At 42.2% G+C, this 24,096-nt stretch overlaps 1 protein-coding gene across 8 annotated transcripts in view; it reads left to right on the forward strand.

Moving 5' to 3' along the window:
- Nucleotides 1-24,096, forward strand: part of SPMAP2L (sperm microtubule associated protein 2 like) — a 128,079-nt gene that overhangs the window by 97,498 nt on the left and 6,485 nt on the right. For all 8 annotated transcript variants that reach the window (XM_056518041.1, XM_056518039.1, XM_056518040.1 and 5 more), the window contains 2 exons: nt 6,822-6,911; nt 18,983-19,029. In XM_056518041.1, the coding sequence (XP_056374016.1) occupies nt 6,829-6,911; nt 18,983-19,029 (130 nt within the window). In that variant the 5' untranslated portion in view covers nt 6,822-6,828. The remainder of the gene's footprint in view (nt 1-6,821; nt 6,912-18,982; nt 19,030-24,096) is intronic.

Consider the following 24,096-nt stretch of genomic DNA (forward strand, 5'->3'; position numbering starts at 1 on the left):
CTGTGGAGCATGAAAGCTATCTCTAGATAGCAAATTATTTTTATCAGCCTCCTTTTTGTATAGTGTGGACTGTCCCTTCTTTGTAAACCTCTACATCTAAGTAATGGATCCTCTGGAGATCTGCCTCCAATGTGAACTCAATTAATTCATGGCACTGATTTAGTACTTCAACATACCTATCTAATTCATTACGTGTTCCTCCCCACAGCATAAACACGTCGTCCACATATCTCACCCACGTGGCGACGTGTTCACTCTGTGGGAGGGAATATACAAATTTTCCTTCAAACATGGACATAAAAATATTGGCGAACCATGGGGCCACCGGGGACCCCATTGAAACGCCCTGTAGTTGTAAGAAAAAATCTTCTCCAAATCTAAAATAATGTTTAGTTAGAATAAGCTCCAGAAGATCCATCACAAATCGAATTTTAGAATTGTCCAGGGAAGCATCCTTGTACAATTCTTCTTTAACTGCTATTAGCCCCTAACATGTAGGAATATTTGTGTATAAGCTCTTAATATCTAACGTACATAGCCATATGTCCTCACTAATATTGACCATGTCTATGCGATCCAAGAACTCGTTTGTATAACATAGACAAAAGTCCAATCTCTGTACAATTGTTTGTAGAAAACCATCCACATACACAGCCAAGGGATAGATTATGGAGTCCACCCCGGAGACGATCGGGCGTCCCAGGGGGGACTCCATACTCTTATGGACCTTGGGCAACAAATACAGTATAGGTGTTCTTGGAAAGTTATTTATTAGTGCACGGTGTAAATTTGCATCTATGATGCCTGACTCTAATGTTTCATCAAGTAAAATCTGTATCTCTTTCTTAAATGTGGCTGTCGGATCGCCTTCCAATCTTCTGTACACTTTTTCATCACTCAATTGTTTTTCTGCTTCATTTAAGTATAACTGTTTATCCCACAAAACCGTGGCGCCACCTTTATCTGCTTTCTTTATTACCACCCTATCTTCTTTTATTAGATCAGAAAAAGCTCTTTTTTCTTGTACACTTAAATTGGAAGGAGATCTTAGGCCACATTTATCCCATTTTTCACATACTTCATTAATAACAGCTTTTTGAAAACTTTCTAATAGCTGACAATTCACATTAGGGTCAAATTGACTGCGTTTTCTCAAGGATATTGGAATCTCACTAAACAAATCGCTATTTCCCCTTCCTTTTGTTCTATTAACATCATAGAAAAACATTTTTAGCCTTAAACTCCGACAGAATAAAAAAAATTCTACCTTAAAGTCAAACTTCTCAGGCTCAAATGTGGGTACAAACCCTAAACCTTTATTAAACAATTTATTCTGACTTTCTGTTAGTACTAGTGGGGAGATATTGATAAGGAGCTCACCTCCTTGAGTTCCTGTTTCTTTTTCGCACTTCGTGTTTTTCCCTCTATTGGTTCTTGATCTTGATCTTTCTTTTTCTTTTCCGTTTTGGTGTACCCCTAAAAAATCTTTCTTATTTTTCTTTTGGGGCCACTGTTTTCTATCAATCAAGCCGGTGTCACTTTCTGATGTTAACGCTTGACGAAGCTCTTTGATTATTACAAGTACTTATTTTCCGGGCTTTACCTCTTTCCTCTGCCCATGTATAGACACGGTCCAATTGGTAGTCTCGAGTGTCCCTCTCAAATTTCTGTAATTTCATTTGTAAAATCAATGTTCTTAATTTAGCAATATTTTCCTTTACCTTCAAGTACTCTGTGAGTGTAGAAGCATGCAAAAGCAAGCTGGCTTTTCACTTAGAAGTCTTAAAGAAAATTTTAAAGTGGACTATGCTAAAAGACTGCTACAATTGAAAAAGAAAGAAGCCAGCTTTCTTTTGCATGCTTCTACACTCACAGAGTCCTTGAAGGTCCAACGGATTCCCCGGGGCCTGAGAAGCCCGTTAACACCTGTGCTGCTCACAGATGATCATGATTATCAGCAGAAATTGTTTGCAATGTAACCACCACTCATTGGATTTGATGTACCTGACAGTGCAGCACCTTCAGATGGCGATCCAAGGAATACAAAATGAAATTAAAGCATTAGAGTCTGAGTTCAGAAATTCGTCTACAGTCGAAATAATAGAAAAAAAACAAAAAGATCTGGAAGAAAATATTGCTAAATTAAGAACATTGATTTTACAAACGAAATTACAGAAATTTGTGAGGGACACTCGAGACTACCAATTGGACCGTGTCTATACATGGGCAGAGGAAAGACGTAAAGCCCGGAAAATAAGTACTTGGAATAATCAGAGAGCTTCGTCAAGCGAAGCGTTAACATCCGAAAGTGACACCGGCTCGATTGATAGAAAACAGTGGCCCCAAAAGAAAAATAAGAAAGATTTTTTAGGGGTACACCAAAATGGAAAACGGAAAAGAAAAAGAAAGATCAAGATCAAGAATCAATAGAGGGAAAAACACCAAGTGTGAAAAAGAAACAGGAAACAGGAACTCAATATCAATATCTCCCCACTAGTACTAACAGAAAGACAGAATAAATTATTTAATAAAGGTTTAGGGTTTGTACCCATTTGAGCTTGTGAAGTTTGACTTTAAAGGGGTATTCCAAGAAAAAACTTTTTTTATATATCAACTGGTTCCAGAAAGTTAGATTTGTAAATTACTTCTATTAAAAAATATTAATCCTTTCAGTACTTATGAGCTTCTGAAGTTAAGGTTGTTATTTTCTGTCTAAGTAATCTCTGATGACACGTGTCTCGGGAAACGCCCAGTTTAGAAGCAAATTCCCATAGCAAACCTCTTCTAAACTGGGCGGTTCCCGAGACACGTGTCATCAGAGATTACTTAGAAAAGAACAGCCTAAACTTCAGAAGCTCATAAGTACTGAAAGGATTAAGATTTTTTAATAGAAGTAATTTACAAATCTGTTTAACTTTCTGGAGCCAGTTGATATATAAAAAAAAGTTTTTTCCTGGATAACCCCTTTAATGAAGTATGTGAAAAATGGGATAAATGTGGCCTAAGATCTCCTTCCAATCTAAGTGTACAAGAAAAAAGACCTCTTTCTGATCTAATAAAAGAAGATAGGGTGGTGATAAAGAAAGCAGATAAAGGTGGCGCCACGGTGTTGTAGGATAAATAGTTATACTTAAATGAAGCAGAAAAACAATTGAGTGATGAAAAAGTGTACAGAAGATTGGCAGGAGATCCGACAGCCACATTTAAGAAAGAGATACAGATTTTACTTGATGAAACATTAGAGTCAGGCATCATAGATGCAAATTTACATCGTGCACTAATCAATAACTTTCCTAGAACGCCTATACTGTATTTGTTGCCCAAGGTCCATAAGAGTATGGAGTCCCGTCCCCCCCCCGGGACGCCCGATTGTCTCTGGGGTGGACTTAATACTCTATCCCCTGGCTGTGTATGTGGATGGTTTTCTACAAAAAATTGTACAGAGATTGGACAATTGTCTATGTGATACAAACAAGTTCTTGGATCGCATAGACAAGGTCAATATTAGTGAGGACATATGGCTATGTACGTTAGATATTAAGAGCTTATACACGAATATTCCTACATATGAGGGGCTAATAGCAGTTAAAGAAGAATTGTACAAGGATGCTTCCCTGGACAATTCTAAAATTCGATTTGTGATGGATCTTCTGGAGCTTATTCTAACTAAAAATTATTTTAGATTTGGAGAAGATTTTTTCTTACAACTACATGGTGTTTCAATGGGGTCCCCGGTGGCCCCATCCTTCGCCAATATTTTTATGTCCATGTTTGAAGAAAAATTTGTATATTCCCTCCTACAGAGTGAACACGTCGCCACGTGGGTGAGATATGTGGACGACGTGTTTATGCTGTGGGGAGGAACACATAACGAATTAGATAGGTATGTTGAAGCACTAAATCAGTGCCATGAATTAATTGAGTTCACATTGGAGGCAGATCTCCAGAGGAACCATTACTTAGATGTAGAGGTTTACAAAGAAGGGACAGTCCACACTATACAAAAAGGAGGCTGATAGAAATAATTTGCTATCTAGAGATAGCTTTCATGCCCCACAGACATTCAAAGGGATTCCCAAGAGTCAATTCATTAGGGCTAAACGAATTTGCAGCACCGAGGAGGAGTATGTGAAAAATAAGGAGATGTTAGTCAAGAAATTCTTAGAAAGAGGATACAAAGAAGATGAGGTTAAAAAGTGGGAGGTGGGAGACGAAGTGCAAGAGATTCCTAGACAACAATTTAGACATAGAAAAAAGAAGGACAAAAAGAAGTTATCTGATGAGTTTGTATATCTGGGCACATATGACAAACATGCCCGATTGATTAAAAATACTATAAGAAATACTGGGGTCTCCTTAAGGCTGATGCGAAATTCGGTAAGATGTTTGGCAACATGCCCCGTTTCACGTATAAAAAAGGAAAGACATTGGCTAACAGCCTGGTGAGGGCTGATATTAAAAAGAAGAAAATAACAAAACAGACTTTTCTAAAATCTAAAAATAAAGGTACATTTGCTTGCGTGTCATGCGCAAATTGTTCTGGTATTATCAAAAGCGATCACATCGTTCATCCACTGTAAGGAACTAAGTTTCCTATCAGGGGATGGTATAGTTGTGAAACGAAACAGGTGTTCTATCCACTAAAGTGTCGCAGAATTTATTTAAGTGTACCGGATTATGGGACATCGTTCGGTAATCCGGAATGCACTAGCTAAGAAAAAACCAGTAGAAGAAAGTAAAAAATACAGTGAAACGAGTGTTGCCAGACATTTTGTCGAACAGAACCATAGGATCAGTGAATTGAGATGGATGATAATTGAAGAAGTACAAGGTAAAAGTGAAAGCGAAATAAAGAAAAGATTGCTACGATGTGAAGTTTATTGGATCGAGACACTCAATTCACTGTATCCAAATGGTCTTAATGAATCATGTAATTATGGAGTTTACCTGTGAGAGGTCATCTTGTATGCTGTCCGATGTTTTACTGATGTCAGTTTTTTAATATATGATTTTAATATATGATTTTAATCTTATGGCTCTCGTTTGTAGAGATAAAGTCTTGCGAGATTGACATGCCTATGTAATGTGGTGGTGAGCACGTTAGGGATACTTGAGAAAGGGGGCGTGTCCTCCGAAACGTCGTAAGGTATCGATGCAAGCTCCATCCGATTCCCCTTTGTGAGAGGAAGGTCTATGCGCTGAAGGAAGCCCGGACATGGGCTGAAATTTACCTACAGCCTGGAGAGTGTCGAGCGCGTCCGAAGAAGGTGCACTTAGGGTGATTTGAAATTCTGTCATTTCTACTTTTTTGCAAAGACTCTATTTTTCATATTGTGAATGTTTTAAAAAATTTTCACTAAAGCAAGTTATAAATCAATCAAGTTGTTCGTGGCGTTTTTTCATAACTGCTACAAAGATTCTCAGCCAACTGTATGAGTTCATTCAGGGTAGTGGGCAATTCCGGGGCAGCAAGAACATCCTTGATATGGCTAGAAAGTCCTGTCTTGAAAGTGGCACAAAGAGCTTCATTGTTCCAGGATAACTCCGATGCCAGGGTATGGAATCGGATGGCATACTCGCCCACAGAGGAGTTACAGTGTGAAAAACTCAGCAAAGCCATCTCAGCAGAGGAAGCTTGGGCAGATTCTTCAAAGACACCACGGAATTCTGACAGAAAAGCCTTGAGATTAGTTGTGATTGGATCACTGCAATCCCATAGCGGGGTTGCCCAGGCCAGGGCCCTACCAGTTAAGAGACTGAGGACAAAGACCACCTTTGCTCGTTCCGTAGGGAACTGTTCCGCCATAAGTTCTATGTGCATGGAGCACTGTGTCACGAAACCACGGCAAGACTTGGGATCCCCCTCATACTTCTCAGGAAAAGACAAGTGGAGCTAAGATCCCGAGGTGACTGCAGGAGAGAGAGCCAACACTGGAGCAGGAGGAGGCTGTGGCTGCTGCGGTTGTTGTTGAGCAGAAAGCAACTGCTGCATCATGGTGGACAATTGGTCTAACTGTTGTGCCTGCTGGGCCAACTGCTGCGACTGGAGCGAGTTCCGGATTATCGGGCAGCGGAACCCCAGTGGGATCCATGGTCTGATTTTGCTGTAACGCTCACGGTAGTAGTAGCGCTGCTGGATGTGGATCCTCCAACCTGTGTAGCAGATGACACGGGCCGTATCGGGGAGCGTAGTCTAAGGTGCCGCTGGTCTTCACCAGAGCCCACTGCAAGGCAGGATGGGCTTGCTGCGGCAGGTGACACCCAGGTCGCTACCCCCGATACGACTCAACCACACAGGTAACTGGGCAAGACGAGATAGAGAAGGATGAGGCACAGGCGTAGTCAGACTTAGCAGAAGGTCAGGGCAGGCGGCAAAGGTGCGTAGTCAAATAATGTAGCTGAAGTCAAAATACATGGGCAAGGCAAACAGACAATAGGAACAATTAATTTCAGGCTAGATGCACTGAAGATCCGTCAGGGAAGTGTGGGAGGTGGAGGAACTTATTACTGAGGCACAGGTAATTACTTAATTATTGGGCGTACTGGCCCTTTAAATTTCCGAGCTCCGGCGCGTGCGCGCCCTAGGGAACTGGGACGCACGCGCCGGAACAGAGAAGCAGAGGAGGAGGCAGAAGGAACATGTGGTGAGTGACGGCGCAGCCCCGCCGGCTGCAGCAGGACACGGGGCCATAGGGGAGGCAGGCGAGAAGCAGGAACGAGAGCGCTCACGGTTGGAGCGTCGGACTGGAGCGCTCACCATAACACAGGTAATGTGATAATTTTTATCTAGGAAATCTTTACTATTTCTTATCAATTACCAGGTACACCATGTATGCAGCTCAAGTATCTTCAGAAAATCATCTTGATCTCCTTGCACATCCTAAACTGGATTTCTTAAAACAACATGACAGGTCAGTACATTCAATGACAATTCCATAAATGCTCCAATTTCAAATAATTGTCTTTGTTTAATACTGTAAATTTTACTTAAAAAATATTTGCTTACATTATATAACAATATGCTCCACTCCACAGGGCTACCATCAGAAATTTCGGGGCCCCTTACACAGCTCAAGGCATGGGCCCCCCAGCCCCATCCCCACACCCCCTGGCCTGCCCTCAATTATATTTTATTTTCTAATTATATATTTCTAATTAGAGTCCAGTGCTCTATAACACTGTGCTGCAAAGTATTATACTGTGCCGCACTCTGCTGTAATCTAATATACCCTATTCTGGTTACTATGAAACCGCCCTAGCAATTTGCCAATATTCGTACATATTGACCATATAGAGGTAGATACCAGTGAGCGCTCTGCAGACAGTATAAGTGATCATAGTTACATTTAATGACGCACAGAGGACGTCTTCTCTGATTGGAGTCATTCACCTTTTCTCCTTTTTACTATCTGGCCTGGGGCACCATGAAGATTTCTCCTGGCCAAGACTAGTCTCCACAGAACCTGCCAGAGCAGCCAGACAAACATTTTAGGCTCCTTTTTCCAGCACATGGCCCTCTCTTTACAAACTCCCCATGTGTATTGGCCCAATACATAGTACCCCTTTTGTGCCCCCATATATAGCTGTAGACCCCCTGTGCCCCCATTTATAGTTGTAGGCCCCTCTGTGCCCCCATATATAGTTGTAGGCCCCTCTGTGCCCCCATATATAGTTGTAGGCCCCCTGTGTCCCCCATATACATTGTAGGTCCCCATATATAGTTGTAGGCCCCCTGTGCCCCCCATATATAGTTGTAGGTCCCTATGTGTCCCCATATATAGCTTTAGGCCCTATGTGCCCCCATATATAGTTGTAGGCCAATCTGTGCCCCCATAGTTATAGGTCCCTATGTGCCCCATATATAGCTTTAGGCCACTCTGTGCCCCCATATACAGTTGTAGGCCCCCTGTTCCCCCCATATATAGTTATAGGTCTCTATGTGTCCCCATATATAGCTTTAGGCCCCTCTTTGCCCCCATATATAGTTTCAGCCTCCTCTGTACCCCCATATATAGTTGTAGGCTTCTCTCCCCCCCCCCCCCTATATAGTTGCAGGCCCCTCGGTATCCCTGTATATAGTTGTAGGCCCCTCTGTGCCCATATTAATAGTTAAAGCCTCCTCTGTAACCCCATATATAGTTGTAGGCTTCTCTTCCCCCCTATATAGTTGCAGGCCCCTCTGTGTCCCTGCCTATAGTTGTAGGCCCCTCTGTGCCCTTATATATAGTTGTAGGCCCCCTGTGCCTCCATATATAGTTGTAGGCTTCTCTTCCCCCCTATATAGTTGCAGGCCCCTCTGTGTCCCTGCCTATAGTTGTAGGCCCCTCTGTGCCCTTATATATAGTTGTAGGCCCCCTGTGCCTCCATATATAGTTGTAGGCTTCTCTTCCCCCCTATATAGTTGCAGGCCCCTCTGTGTCCCTGCCTATAGTTGTAGGCCCCTCTGTGCCCTTATATATAGTTGTAGACCCCCTGTGCCTCCATATATAGTTGTAAGCCCCTCTCTGTCCCCACAGATATACTGCCTCCAGCTATATATACAGTATGTCTGTGTACTGCCATGCTTCAGTGCTCCGACCACTGCTCCTCCAGTAGGTCCCTGGACCAGAAGAGCAGTGGTCTGAACACTGAAGGTGGCATGTTGGATAATTACCTTCCTGGCCAGCTCGCTTTAGGACGGAGAAACCCCTCTCAGTGAAGTAAGTGAGAGAAGAAAAATCACATGTACAATCCCCTCCTCACATGTATAATCTTCCCTCACATGTATATAACCCCCTCCTCACATGTATATAACCCCCCCTCACATGTATATAACCCCCTCCTCACATGTATATAATCCCCTCCTCACATGTATATAATCCCCCCTCACATGTATATAACCCCCTCCTCACATGTATATAATCCCCTCCTCACATGTATATAACCCCCCCTCACATGTATATAACCCCCTCCTCACATGTATATAATCCCCTCCTCACATGTATATAATTCCCTCCTCACATGTATATAACCCCCTCCTCACATGTATATAACCCCCCCTCACATGTATATAACCCCCTCCTCACATGTATATAACCCCCTCCTCACATGTATATAATCCCCCCTCACATGTATATAATCCCCCCTCACATGTATATAACCCCCTCCTCACATGTATATAATCCCCTCCTCACATGTATATATTCCCCTCCTCACATGTATATAATCCCTCCTCACATGTATATAACCCCCTCCTCACATGTATATAACCCCCTCCTCACATGTATATAACCCCCTCCTCACATGTATATAATCCCCTCCTCACATGTATATAATCCCCTCCTCACATGTATATAACCCCCTCCTCACATGTATATAACCCCCCTCACATGTATATAACCCCCTCCTCACATGTATATAACCCCCTCCTCACATGTATATAACCCCTCCTCACATGTATATAATCCCCTCCTCACATGTATATATTCCCCTCCTCACATGTATATAATCCCCTCCTCACATGTATATAATCCCCCCCTCACATGTATATAACCCCCTCCTCACATGTATATAACCCCCTCCTCACATGTATATAATTCCCCCTCACATGTATATAATCCCCTCTTCACATGTATATAATCCCCCCTCACATGTATATAACCTCCCCTCACATGTATATAATCCCCTCACATGTATATAACCTCCTCCTCACATGTATATAACCTCCTCCTCACATGTATATAATCCCCTCACATGTATATAATCCCCCCTCACATGTATATAACCCCCTCCTCACATGTATATAACCCCCTCCTCACATGTATATAATCCCCTCCTCACATGTATATAATCTCCCCTCACATGTATATAATCTCCCCTCACATGTATATAACCTCCTCCTCACATGTATATAATTTCCCCTCACATGTATATAATCCCCTCCTCACAAGTATATAATCCCCCCTCACATGTATATAATCCCCTCCTCACATGTATATAATCCCCTCCTCACATGTATATAATCTCCCCTCACATGTATATAACCCCCTCCTCACATGTATATAATCCCCTCCTCACATGTATATAATCTCCCCTCACATGTATATAATCTCCCCTCACATGTATATAACCTCCTCCTCACATGTATATAACCCCCTCCTCACATGTATATAATCTCCCCTCACATGTATATAATCCCCTCCTCACATGTATATAATCCCCTCCTCACATGTATATAATCTCCCCTCACATGTATATAATCTCCCCTCACATGTATATAACCTCCTCCTCACATGTATATAATCCCCTCCTCACATGTATATAATCTCCCCTCACATGTATATAATCCCCCCTCACATGTATATAACCCCCTCCTCACATGTATATAACCCCCTCCTCACATGTATATAATCCCCTCCTCACATGTATATAATCTCCCCTCACATGTATATAATCTCCCCTCACATGTATATAATCCCCTCCTCACAAGTATATAATCCCCCCTCACATGTATATAATCCCCTCCTCACATGTATATAATCCCCTCCTCACATGTATATAATCTCCCCTCACATGTATATAACCTCCTCCTCACATGTATATAATCCCCTCCTCACATGTATATAATCTCCCCTCACATGTATATAATCCCCTCCTCACATGTATATAATCCCCTCCTCACATGTATATAATCCCCCCTCACATGTATATAATCCCCTCCTCACATGTATATAATCCCCTCCTCACATGTATATAACCCCCTCCTCACATGTATATAACCCCCCTCACATGTATATAACCCCCTCCTCACATGTATATAACCCCCTCCTCACATGTATATAACCCCTCCTCACATGTATATAATCCCCTCCTCACATGTATATATTCCCCTCCTCACATGTATATAATCCCCTCCTCACATGTATATAATCCCCCCCTCACATGTATATAACCTCCTCCTCACATGTATATAACCCCCTCCTCACATGTATATAATCTCCCCTCACATGTATATAATCCCCTCCTCACATGTATATAATCCCCTCCTCACATGTATATAATCTCCCCTCACATGTATATAATCTCCCCTCACATGTATATAACCTCCTCCTCACATGTATATAATCCCCTCCTCACATGTATATAATCTCCCCTCACATGTATATAATCCCCCCTCACATGTATATAACCCCCTACTCACATGTATATAACCCCCTCCTCACATGTATATAATCCCCTCCTCACATGTATATAATCTCCCCTCACATGTATATAATCTCCCCTCACATGTATATAATCCCCTCCTCACAAGTATATAATCCCCCCTCACATGTATATAATCCCCTCCTCACATGTATATAATCTCCCCTCACATGTTTATAACCTCCTCCTCACATGTATATAATCCCCTCCTCACATGTATATAATCTCCCCTCACATGTATATAATCTCCCCTCACATGTATATAACCTCCTCCTCACATGTATATAACCCCCTCCTCACATGTATATAATCTCCCCTCACATGTATATAATCCCCTCCTCACATGTATATAATCCCCTCCTCACATGTATATAATCCCCTCCTCACATGTATATAATCTCCCCTCACATGTATATAATCTCCCCTCACATGTATATAACCTCCTCCTCACATGTATATAATCCCCTCCTCACATGTATATAATCTCCCCTCACATGTATATAATCTCCCCTCACATGTATATAACCTCCTCCTCACATGTATATAACCTGCTCCTCACATGTATATAATCCCCCCTCACATGTATATAATCCCCCCTCACATGTATATAATCCCCTCCTCACATGTATATAATCCCCTCCTCACATGTATATAATCTCCCCTCACATGTATATAACCTCCTCCTCACATGTATATAACCCCCTCCTCACATGTATATAATCTCCCCTCACATGTATATAATCCCCTCCTCACATGTATATAATCCCCCCTCACATGTATATAATCCCCCCTCACATGTATATAATCCCCTCCTCACATGTATATAATCCCCTCCTCACATGTATATAATCCTCCCCTCACATGTATATAATCCCCCCTCACATGTATATAATCCCCCCTCACATGTATATAATCCCCTCCTCACATGTATATAATCCCCTCCTCACATGTATATAATCCTCCCCTCACATGTTTATAATCCTCCCCTCACATGTATATAATCCTCCCTCACATGTATATAATCCCCCCTCACATGTATATAATCCCCCCTCATTTCTATGAGGAATGATAATGGGATAGGAAAGATAAATGCTGTCGGAAGAGGAGAAGATAATATAGAAAATCCTACCAGTAAGAAGATAACGCTGCCTGCAGGCTGTACACACACCAACACAGAGGGCGGCACATCCCCCTCTGCTCCGCTCCTCTCTATCAGTGTGAAATGATGTCACACATCTATTCTTCCAGGCAGCCTCTGCGCTGCTCTTAAAGGGCCGGAGCGGTTCCCTGGATAAATTTATGAATGACAGGACAAGTATGTGCAGCAGCGGTGCCTTGCAGGCTTCCGGAGAGTGACTGCGCATGCCCAAGGCGACTCTTACGTCGCAGTTTATCTGCTCGTAACGGTGTATTGTAGCTCTGAGCAGGCACATGAAAAGGCAGCACACAGCGGTCGTTCAGCGGCGGATCCACAGCGTAATACGGGCTGTAAATCTGCTCGCCTGAACGTACCCTTAGCGTTGTGCTTTAGGCAAGGTCTAATGACGGGTGGTCCTTCTGAAGATGAATTGGAGCGGAGAATGACACCTTTGTTTCAAAGGGCAAGCAGCAGAATTTAGAAAGCAGCTATGTATATATATATATATATATATATATATATATATATATATATATATGTTAACAATACAATATGAAATATGGAAAACAGAAATGGACAAACAACAACAGTGAAGAAAATTATGTGTATACACATAGGTAGTCTGGGTTCACATGTAGTATCAGAAAAATCAGAAAAAAGTACAAAACTACAAGCTGTCTGTGAGTTTCCTGCTACAGGTTGGATATGCAGGAGATTTTCCACAGTCTAATTTCCTATCCTAAAATCCACAGCGGATTATATTGACCTCAATGAGGTCTGCTGCAGATTTTCAGCTCAAACCAGCAGCAGAAAACTCGCATGTAAGCATACCCTTAGGCCATGTTCACACGTCCGGAATTTTCGTGCAGAATTCCGCATTGGAATTCTGCAGGAGATTCTGGAACAGCATTGTATTCAATGGGATTCTGTTGCATTTTGCATATAGTGGAATTTCCATGCAAGATGTTTCTGGAACGAAAAGTCCAAATTCCGTGTACGCAGAAAGAATGAACCTGTCCATTTATTCTGCAGACTCTTCACAGAATGGATAGCCGGGACTTTATGCATTAATTTATAGCCAATACATTTCAATGGGATTCCACTGTCCTATAAACACAGCAGAATTTCAGCTGCAGAATTTCAGCTGCAGGAATTCTATTGAAGTGCATTGGCTATAAATTAATGCATAAAGTCCTGGCTATCCATTCTGTGAGGAGTCCGCAGAATAAATGGACAGGTTCATTCTTTCTGCGGACACGGAATTCGGACTTTTCGTGCCAGAAACATCTTGCATGGAAATTCCGCTATGTGAATTTTCATGCAGAATTCAGTGCAGAAATTCTGCTGTGTGAAACCAGCCTAACTGTGCTGAGGAATCATGCAGAAAGCATCCAGAAATTCTACATCAATTCTGCGTCAATTCCGCATCAACTCATGCTGGACGGATGCAGAATTGAAGCCAAAATGAATGTGGACACGGAATTGATGCTGACATGCAGAATTTTAGCCGTTTGGACGCGGCCTAAGGATATGTTCACACGCCAGAATTTCTGCATGGAATTCAGCAGGGATTCCACATGAAAAATCTGCATGAATTTATAGCCAATACACTTCAGTGGGATTCTGCTGTCCCATTCACACAGCTGAATTTCTGCTGCAGAATTTCAGGCAATTCCATTGAAGTTAATGGGCAATTAATTTTTGCGGAATTTATTGCAGAATTTTCATGCAGAATACCGTGCAGAAATTCTGCCATGTGAACCCAGCCTTATAAATTTGTCTGTGTCGTGTGTGGGGCTACATACTACCTACATAGCTTATAGGCATGATGGCTACTCCGATATTTGTGTAGTGAAAATAGAGTAGAAAAAAAATCTATAAAAACACATTAGAATAAAATATGTCTTGACATCTTATGTTAATTAATGAGAAAAAGTCTGGGTGATACATTCTCTTTAATTTGCCAATAACATTTTGTATTTGCGCAACTGTTTATGCTACATTGTATCATTATGATCTTGAACTGTCGTTTACCTTCCTCTGCATTTTTAACCTCAGTTGTTTCAGGATTGTTCCTTGCACTATTCAGCACTAATCACATTTATAATCAGTGCTGACAAATATAAATAACCACCAGATAGAAAATAGTACTTATTATTTGTTACCAGGTACCTATTATCATTTTTTCTAATGCACCATTTAATTACACACTATTAATGGCAGATCCCATAAAGAGCACAATGAGACTGTAATTACAGGTGACCCAAGCTAATAAGCACTCAAGCTGCCAGAATACTGGGAAAACCAGTAATTAGTGTGCCAGTCTCTTATGTCTGTGACTGCACCCACCTCGCTCTCAACAAACACAGGAACCCTCCAATTGCTGTCAGCACTCGCCCGACATAAGGCAACAAAGGAATCACTTTTTATTTGATGGTGACAATAGTGCATACAGTTCAGCAAATATTTTCTTGCAGTATTACAGACATTCAGTAGCATCGAGTCACAGGAATTACTTCAAAGGCTGAGTATACTACAATTGTGAAATGCTCCAATATTTCCAGAAACACAGCCTGATAGAAATCTTTAAAGGGTACCTCTCATCAAATAAACTTTTGATATATTTTAGATTAATGAATGTTGAATAACTTTCCAATAGCATGTTAATGAAAAATATGCTTCTTTCTATTGTATTTTTCCCGATCAGTCCTGTCAGCAAGCATTTCTGACTCATGCTGGAGTCCTAAACACTCAGAGCTGCCAGCCTGCTTTGTTCACAGCCAGACAGGCTGTGAACAAAGCAGGCTGGCAGCTCTGAGTGTTCTCCTTTGTGAACAAAGCAGACTGGCAGCTCGTAGTGTTTAGGACTCCAGCATGAGTCTGAAATGCTTGCTGCCAGGACTGGTAGGGAGACCCCTAGTGGTCATTTCTTCAAAGTGGAAAATTAAATAGAAAGAAGCATATTTTTTAATAACATGCAATTGTAAAGTTATTCTGCATACATTAATCTATAATATATCAAAAGTTTTTTTGGATGAGAGGTACTTTTTAAGTCCAACCTGTCACAGATTTTACGTGGAGGCACTCAGAGTATTATCTTATAAATTATGTGCAATTTAATGATAAAAATATTTATTGCTTGCTACATTTTTGCTTAGAAAAGGGATGAGGCACTTGATGGGGCTACCATTCTATATACCTCCCAACTTTTGCTGAGAACAAAGAGGGGCAAGCCACACCCTAACCACACCCTCAGCCACACCCCTAAACATGCCCTCACTACGCCTGCCCATGCTGAATGGGAATACCTTTGTCAGTCTGTCACCTAAGTTTAGGAGGACCTACGATAAACAGGTGGCAACAACACCCATCATTATCTCTACAGACCATATAAGAGATTACATACAGTTACATCAGGTAACTGACAACAACCCCCATCATTACCACTACAGACCATATAAGAGATTACATACAGTTACATCAGGTAACTGACAACAACCCCCATCATTACCACTACAGGCCATATAAGAGATTACATACCGTTACATCAGGTGACTGACAACAACCACCATCTTTACCACCACAGATCATCTAAGAGATTACATACAGTTACATCTGGTGACTCGCAGGTGACGTCTTGTCTAATTGGAGTCATTCATTTTCATTTTCCTTCCCCATCCAGCCCAGACCATCATGATGATTTCTTCCAGCCACAACTCATCTCTGCAGAAACTGCCAGACCTATAGTGCCCCAAACCGTAATAATGCCCCCCTTGATTTCACACATAGTAAAGTGGGTAGATAAGTGGGTTGGGGAAGAGTTGGTTGGTCCTCCACAATAAGTAGTAAGGTTGCTCCTCTAGGTAGACAGGGCCCTTCAGGTAGTTTCTCCGATCACATAGGTACCCCGAGTAGGTAGGGCCCACCCAAAGAGAGTTGCCCCTGTTGGTAATTCCCCTAGATATCTGTCCCCTGTATGAAAACTCCCATATAAGCTATGTAGGTAGTAGTTAGCCCCCTATTAGCTTGGTAGTAATTCCCCATATTAGCTAGGCAGGAACATAGTAGATAGCGCCCCATATTAGTTAGGCAGCAGAATTCACCCCACATTCGGTAGGCAGCAGAAGTCCCCCACATTAGGCTGGGTTCACACTACGTTTTCTCGCATACGGGAGCGCATACGGCAGGGGGGAGCTAAAACCTCGCGCTCCCGTATTCCTTCGTATGCGCTCCCGTATGTCATTCATTTCAATGAGCCGGCCGGAGTGAAACGTTCGGTCCGGTCGGCTCATTTTTGCGCCGTATGCGCTTTTACGACCGGACCTCAAACCGTGGTTGACCACAGTTTTAGGTCCGGGGGAAAAGCGCATACGGCGCAAAAATGAGCCGACCAGACCGAACGTTTCACTCCGGCCGGCTCATTGAAATGAATGACATACGGGAGCGCATACGAAGGCATACGGGAGCGCAAGGTTTTAGCTCCCCCCTGCCGTATGCGCTCCCGTATGGGAGAAAACGTAGTGTGAACCCACCCTTAGCTAGGCAGTAGAAGTTCCCCACATTAGGTAGGCAGCAGTTCACCCACATTAGGTAGGCAGCAGAAGTCCCCCACATTAGCTAGGCAGTAGAAGTTCCCCACATTAGGTAGGCAGCAGTTCACCCACATTAGGTAGGCAGCAGCTCCCCACATTAGCTAAGCAGCAGTTCCCCATATTAGGTAGGAAGCCTTCCCACACATTATATAGGCAGCAGTTCCCCCACAGGTAGCCAATGGCTCTTCACCCTGTCAAAATGAGTGCCACATTTAACTGTAGACACCTCATAAGGAGGTGTTTACAGTTAAATGAGGGACATGTCAGTGCCGTTCCGAGACATCACTCCAAAAGTGGTAATGTCCTGCCGAATCCAGAACGGTTGGGAGCTATGATACTGCAACATATGGATCGATAATGAATTTGTAAAAAAAAAAATATATATATATCATTGTATTTAGCTTTTTTCTTTTTGCTTATAATCTGCACAAGATTTTTTTTGCAGTTAGCAAAAGGATCTTGCAAAAGTCAATTATAGTTTTCGACTTGCAGTGGTAACCTATTTACCAAGTGTGAGTGTGGCAAAAAGCGTCACAAACCCCTCTAATACACTGCAAATCTACAACAGATCTGGCTTAGAAAACTGCCTTTGGAAAGCACTTTTAAAAAGTTGCACATTTATTTGTGCAACTGCAACATTTTATGCAGAATTGTTATAATGGAGAGGAGGAATCTTACAAAATGGGCACACAAGGCAGCACCAGATGCACCAGGATTATGCATTCATGCATAAATCCAGTGTGCTCATGCACTGATGGGGGATTCATTTAGACTGGTGTGTGAAATGCCGGATTTAATAAATAATAATAATAAATAATCTGGCAATTTTTGGAATACGGCCACTGCAGTTTTTGAGCCAAAACCAGAAATGTATTCAAAAGAAATAGGACATATAAAGGAAGTACTAACACTTCTCCTCCCTTATGGATCCACTTCTGACTTTGGCTCAAAAACTGCAGTGGCAGATATCCAAAAACTGCCAGAAAAAAACAAGCGGAAACTTAGCCTAAGGGTGCATTCACACGGAGTAATTCAAGAGGAATTTACTCAAGTAATTCCTCTTGAATTCTCCGCTCCAAATTAATGCACATCTCCTCTGCCCATTGATTTAATGTTATTTCTGCTGTCCTGTTGACACTGCAGAAATTCTGCTAGTGGAATTCCGACACTGAATTCCTTTCCGCTTGAAGAAAGAACATGTTCATTCTTCAAGCGGAGTCTTTGAGCAGAATCCAATAGAAGTCAATGGTAAAAAAAAATTCTGCCCAACATCGTTTTCAAGCGGAATTCGAGCGGAATTCAGAAAAGTAGATTAAATAGCCACCTCCTTCATTCCTCTTCTTTTCTGCATGGAAATTCCGCTTGAATTCCGCTCGAATTCCGCTTGATGGATAAAATGACAGAAGGCAACAATTTCCTGACCGAAATTATTCCTCATGAGAAAGCACCCTAAGGCTAGGTTCACACTACGGATTCTCCGGGGAGAAAATTTCTGCCCGGAGATTCCGAGTGCGGTCAGCGCTGACTGAATCAGTTGGCGCTAGGTCCGCACATACACTGCAGTCTCCATTAGACTGCAATGTGTTCCGCAAGTATTTCCACCTGAAGAATGAGCAACGCCATTCTTCAGGCGGAAATTTCCAAGCGGATTTTCTGTTTACAAATTCCGCTTCACAAATTCCGAAGTGTGAATTTGTGAACGGAAACCCATTCACTACACTATACATTTTAGCAAACGGAATTTCTGCCTGCAATTTCAAAGCGGAATTGCAGGTGGAAATTCCGTAGTGTGTACCTAGCCTTAGTGTGACATTTCTATGGAGGACCATCACTCCCCTGCCAGTGGATTTTTGGTCTCCCACCGCTCTATGAGAGAGATAGTGAATATCTTGCGCGTTGTAACCAATAAAGATGAATAAATCCTTGTCTGTCATTTGAACAGATACAGTTTAATGGCTCACCTGAAAGACTCCTCTACTTTATTGTTTTATGTATTTAATACTTTATAGTATATTGTAAACTGAATATAATTTATATGAGTAATTAGCATCCCTACTTTTATGTGTTTTAGGCCATCTGTATATTGGCAAGACAAGACCGACATAAACTCTATTTGCAGTAAGTTCCTAATTAATCCAGAACCTGTGGAATAATTCTATGTGAAGATAGCGGAACTATGTCAAATAGTGGAGTGGTGCACGAATGAAAAGTGAACATGGATAATACAACAGTAAATGAAAATGATACATCCCGCACTCACCACGTCCACCGCTACAACGTAGCGGTGGACTTGGTGAGTGCGGGATTTATCATTTTCATTTACTGTTGTATCCTACATAATAATGTTTGTATTGTAAAAATGAATGTTTTATGCTCTGGCCATGTTCACACAGCAGAATTTATGAGCGGATTTCCGAGGAAATATTCTGATTATAATCTCCGCAGCAGCAGAATCCCATTGATTTTAATGGGATTCTGCTGCACTGTGCACATGGCGAGATTTCCGCAGCAGATTTTTCTTCCGCGGAAATCCTGATTTCGGCATCTGCGTAAATGATGAACATTGTTTCCGCAGATTCCGCACTGAAATGCATTGTCTTCTATAGAAAGGGCCTATTTCCGAGCAGTCCCAGTGCCGGCAATATGTGCAAATGTGCAGAATGTCTGCCTGTGTTTTCTGGGAAGAAATTCCTCACATTTTCCGTTGTGTGATTATTGCCTTAGAGTTAGGAATGCAGAAACACTGATAGCATGAAGTTCAATTCAAACCCGTTTCCAGACTGAACAGCTGCAGCATGTAAGATCCTGTCAAATATAGACTGCCAGGCTTAAAGGGTACTCCGGGGAAAAAAAATTAAAATCAACTGGTGCCAGAAAGTTATACAGATTTAAAAATCTTAATCCTTCCAGTACATATCAGCTGCTGTATGCTCTAGAGGAAGTTGTATAGTTCTTTCTAGTCTGACCACCGTGCTCTCTACTGACACCTCTGCTCATGTCAGGAACTATCCAAAGCAGGAGAGGTTTTCTATGGGGATTTGCTCCTACTCTGGACAGTTCCTGACATAGACAGAGGTGTCAGCAACGAGCACTGTTGTCTGACTGGAAAAAACTACACAACTTCCTCTGGAGCATACCGCAACTGATAAGTACTGGAAGGCTTAAGATTTTTAAATAGAGGTCATTTACAAATTTGTTTAACTTTCTGGCACCAGTTGATTTGAAAATTTTTTTTACACCAGAGTACCCCTTTAAGACAGATTGTGCTCACAAATAATAGATATCGCATTTTTAAATCTAGAATTCTTCCTAAAAAAATTGAGTGTTGCCCAAAAAATGTGACTTTTTTTTACACCAGTTTTCACGTGAAAGCATTGTTATATTTCTCCCTAAAAGTTTCCATAGCCTTCCATGATCCAATGGAGGCCATCAGAGTGACCTTTTATAATCTGTTAAATATATTTTAACATGTAACAGTTTAGTGATATATATCATAATATACATATATATTATATTTTAATGTTAAATCGTACATATGGCAAGTGACTAAAATACTGACACCCATTTTTTTTCCTTACGTCACCCCATTTACATAACCGGCAAATAAAGAATGCACTACTATATTGTGTGTGTCCACTAAGGGAATCAGTTTCTGTTTTCTAAGGCCCCTTTCACACTGCTGTTGCTCCCCGTCAACAACGGCCGTTAAAGTCTCTTTTTTTGGTGACTTTAACGGCCTTTCTCGTGGCAAGGCACAACTGGCAACAACGGGTCCCGACAGCTCCCATTTACTATTATGTGGGCCGACGGGCGCCATTGTTGTTTGACAGGAATAGCGGGAGAAAAAGACAGCACCAGCAGTATTTATTCTCCCACTATTCTCCCTTGCTCTTAAGGGCAGTGTGAAAGAAGCCTAACACTGTAGATTCCAAAAGTTATTATGTTCCAAAAGCATGTTTGGTGCATATATTATTTTTGGCATCAGCAAACTGCTAGAGCATATGGCAAAAGTAGCCATAGGCCGCCCACTGTCCTGAAAGAGACAAAAATTGTGCCTTTTTGGCCTCTATTAAAGGGGTACTCCGGTGAAAAACAAAATGTTTTCAAACCAACTGGTGCTAGAATGTTTTGTAAATTACTTCTATTTAAAAATCTTAACCCTTCCAGTACTTATCAGCTGCTTTATACTATAGAGAAATGTGTATAGTTCTTTCTGGTCTGACCACAGTGCTCTTTGCTGACACCTTTGTCCATGTCAGGAACTGTCCAGAGTAGAAGCAAATACCATAGCAGACCTCTCCTGCTCTTGACAGTTCTGACATGGACAGCGGTGGCAACAGAGAGAACTGTGGTCAGATTGAAAATAACTACACAACTTTCTCCGTAGTATATAGCAGCTGACAAGTACTGGAAGGATTAAGATTTTTTTTAACAGCAATTTACAAATCTGTTTAACTTTCTGGCACCAGTTATTTAGAAAAAAAAAAATTCCACTGGAGGACCCCTTTAGATATTAAGATAGATAGATTCTATATATGTGTTTTTGTTACAAGAATATTGCAGTCCTGCAAGTATCATCCTTTCTCAAGTGAGTGATTGTTATCCAGATCTAGACTAAGCACATATTTTTGGTCCTCCCATTGAAGCTGCCTATCGCTTGTGTTTACAGCTCATACCTGTGTCTATAGCTTTATGTTTGCTTTGCCTTATACAGTTCACTTACCACCTGCCTGTTTATTGACCATTTGTAATGCCCAAGGCCTGATTATTAAAATCCTATATGTGTATTATAATTAAAACTGTGTGATGTATTATCCAAGCTATGGGTGAGGGGTCATTCAGACGGTGTATCCTTTGTTTTTTGTGTATTGCATTTTATGGCTGCTTGGTATCTCCTTTGAAGTCATGCACTCTGGTCCCATCATATAATCAAAGGGGTCGTGAAGAGAGATGCCCCACCTGGTGGGATCAGAGGGGAGGGGGGGAATGGAGTTTCCCTCCAAAGAAGCAGAGATAATATTTAAACAGACTCAGGGTGTTCAAGGCTGTGCCACAAGCTGACAAGACCATCCTAAGAACAGCATTCACATGGACTGCTATATCATCATGCTGTAAGAACTTCATCTTTTGTTTTCTGAACTTGCCTTGAAAAACTTTTTTATATATTTTTGTACCTGTATGTCATTTGTTCCTGTATTTTTATATATATATATATATATATATATATATATATATATATATATATATATATAGCACTGTGATACCTTTTATCAGATTAAATGTTTAATTAATCAGCTCTGGTCTTTGATCTCTAAATATATGAGCTCACCTTTCTGAAAGCAGCTCTGGTGGAAACACGTCTATCTAAGGGTTAATTTGGTGACTTGCTGGGACTAGTAGTGGATACCCAGAGGTCTGGCGGCTTTAACCCTTGCACCATCACACTCTCTCTAATGTCTTGGCTGGACTGATAGGGTGTAATCATAACAACTGGTGGCAGCGTCGGGATATATTTAGAGATTTTTAGTGCTTGCTGGATTTTACCTGTAAGGAAATGTTAGCACTAAAAAAGAAATTGCATACATCTCCTTGTGTGTAAATTCCAAAGACAGAGCTCAGTGCTGGTTTAAAAGACATAAAAAAAAGAGTGCAAGACAGTTCTGTCCTCCCCATCTCCTGTTTTACCTCCTCTGTCTCATCTCGGAAATATGGAGGCATATCGCAAGCAGTCCAAGCCTGCACTGGAGCTACTGTGCCAAGAAAAGGACATCCCTACTGCAGGAAAGAACAAGGAACAACTTATTGCTGATCTTGTGGAGTATGATGCCCGTGCAGAAGAGCTGAGTGACATGAGGCAAAGTCCTGCAGCTGGAACTGCCATCCAAGGACTGATATCTCCTGGGGAACGCAGCAACATTACTCCCCATCAGGACAGTACTCCACATGAGGCCTTGGACTCTTATATGCGGACTGCCTTACAACACCTTGGGAATGTGGATGTCAATATGAAACTCCAACTGCTTCTCCAGTACCAAATTGCAGAGAGAGAGGCACAAGCAGCAGAAAGAGAAGCCCAGCGAAGGCATGAACTGGAGGTTCTGAGGCTGAGAGGGGATGCTTCATCCGCACGGAGTGATGTGCAGGATCAAGGAGACCACAAACCCCGCTTGGAACATTTCCCCATGTTGGAGAAAGATGGTGATCTGGATGTGTTCCTGAGGGGATTTGAAAAGGTTTGCCGGCAGTTCTATCTACCTAAGGAACAGTGGGGACGATATCTAACCCCACGGCTGCGAGGGAAAGCTCTGGATGTATTTTCTTCGCTTCCCTCTGAGAGTGACCAGGACTATGAGGCAATAAAATCTGCCCTGCTCAAAAGTTTTAATCTGACTCCAGAGACTTATCGGGAAAAAGTTTCGGACTTTGCAACAAAGTGCCACAGAAAGCTGCACTCAACATGCAGGTCAGCTAAGGACTGCATTCAGGCTATGGACTGGGGGCCTACAAGTCACTACCTATGAGGCCCTGGAGAACTTGATGGTCCAGAGCTTTGAAGCCAGAGAGTGGATTTTGGACCGCAAGCCAAGACAGTCATGGAAGCAGCAGAACTAGGAGATGACTTTGCAAACAACCAGGCTCCAGCAGCAAAGCATGGATCTGCACAAGCTGGAGCAAGTACCTGGAGGAGAGCCACACAACCACAAAGCACCACCAGGTAAGCCGGGAAATTCTTGCCATCATTCCCGAAAGCAACAGAAGCCACATTGGGTCAGGGGAACACCTGTCGATGTTACAGATGCAACAATATCGGGCACCTGAGTGCCACTTGCCCCAACAAAAATAATTCTGCACCAGTAGCTGGAGGACACACAGCTGTTCTTCTGGTGTCCGGAGCAGTGGAGAAAAGAGCGGATAACCTGCAGAGTGTAATTGTGGGTGACCGGGTGACAGTGGGTTTGCGAGATTCTGGAGCCTCCTTTACCTTGGTGCGGCCTGAAGTGGTGGATACAGAGGACATCATCCCTGGAAGAACCATGGCTTTAAAAGGAATTGGAGGTGTGCGACCGGCTGTGCCCATGGCCCGTGTGTACCTGGATTGGGGTACAGGCCAAGGTTTGCGGGAGGTGGGGGTCTCTGAGGACATCCCTGTTAATGTTCTGCTGGGGAATGATTTGGGTCAGATGC

This window comes from Hyla sarda, chromosome 1, assembly GCF_029499605.1.
Source record: "Hyla sarda isolate aHylSar1 chromosome 1, aHylSar1.hap1, whole genome shotgun sequence".
NCBI classification, from domain to species: domain Eukaryota; kingdom Metazoa; phylum Chordata; class Amphibia; order Anura; family Hylidae; genus Hyla; species Hyla sarda.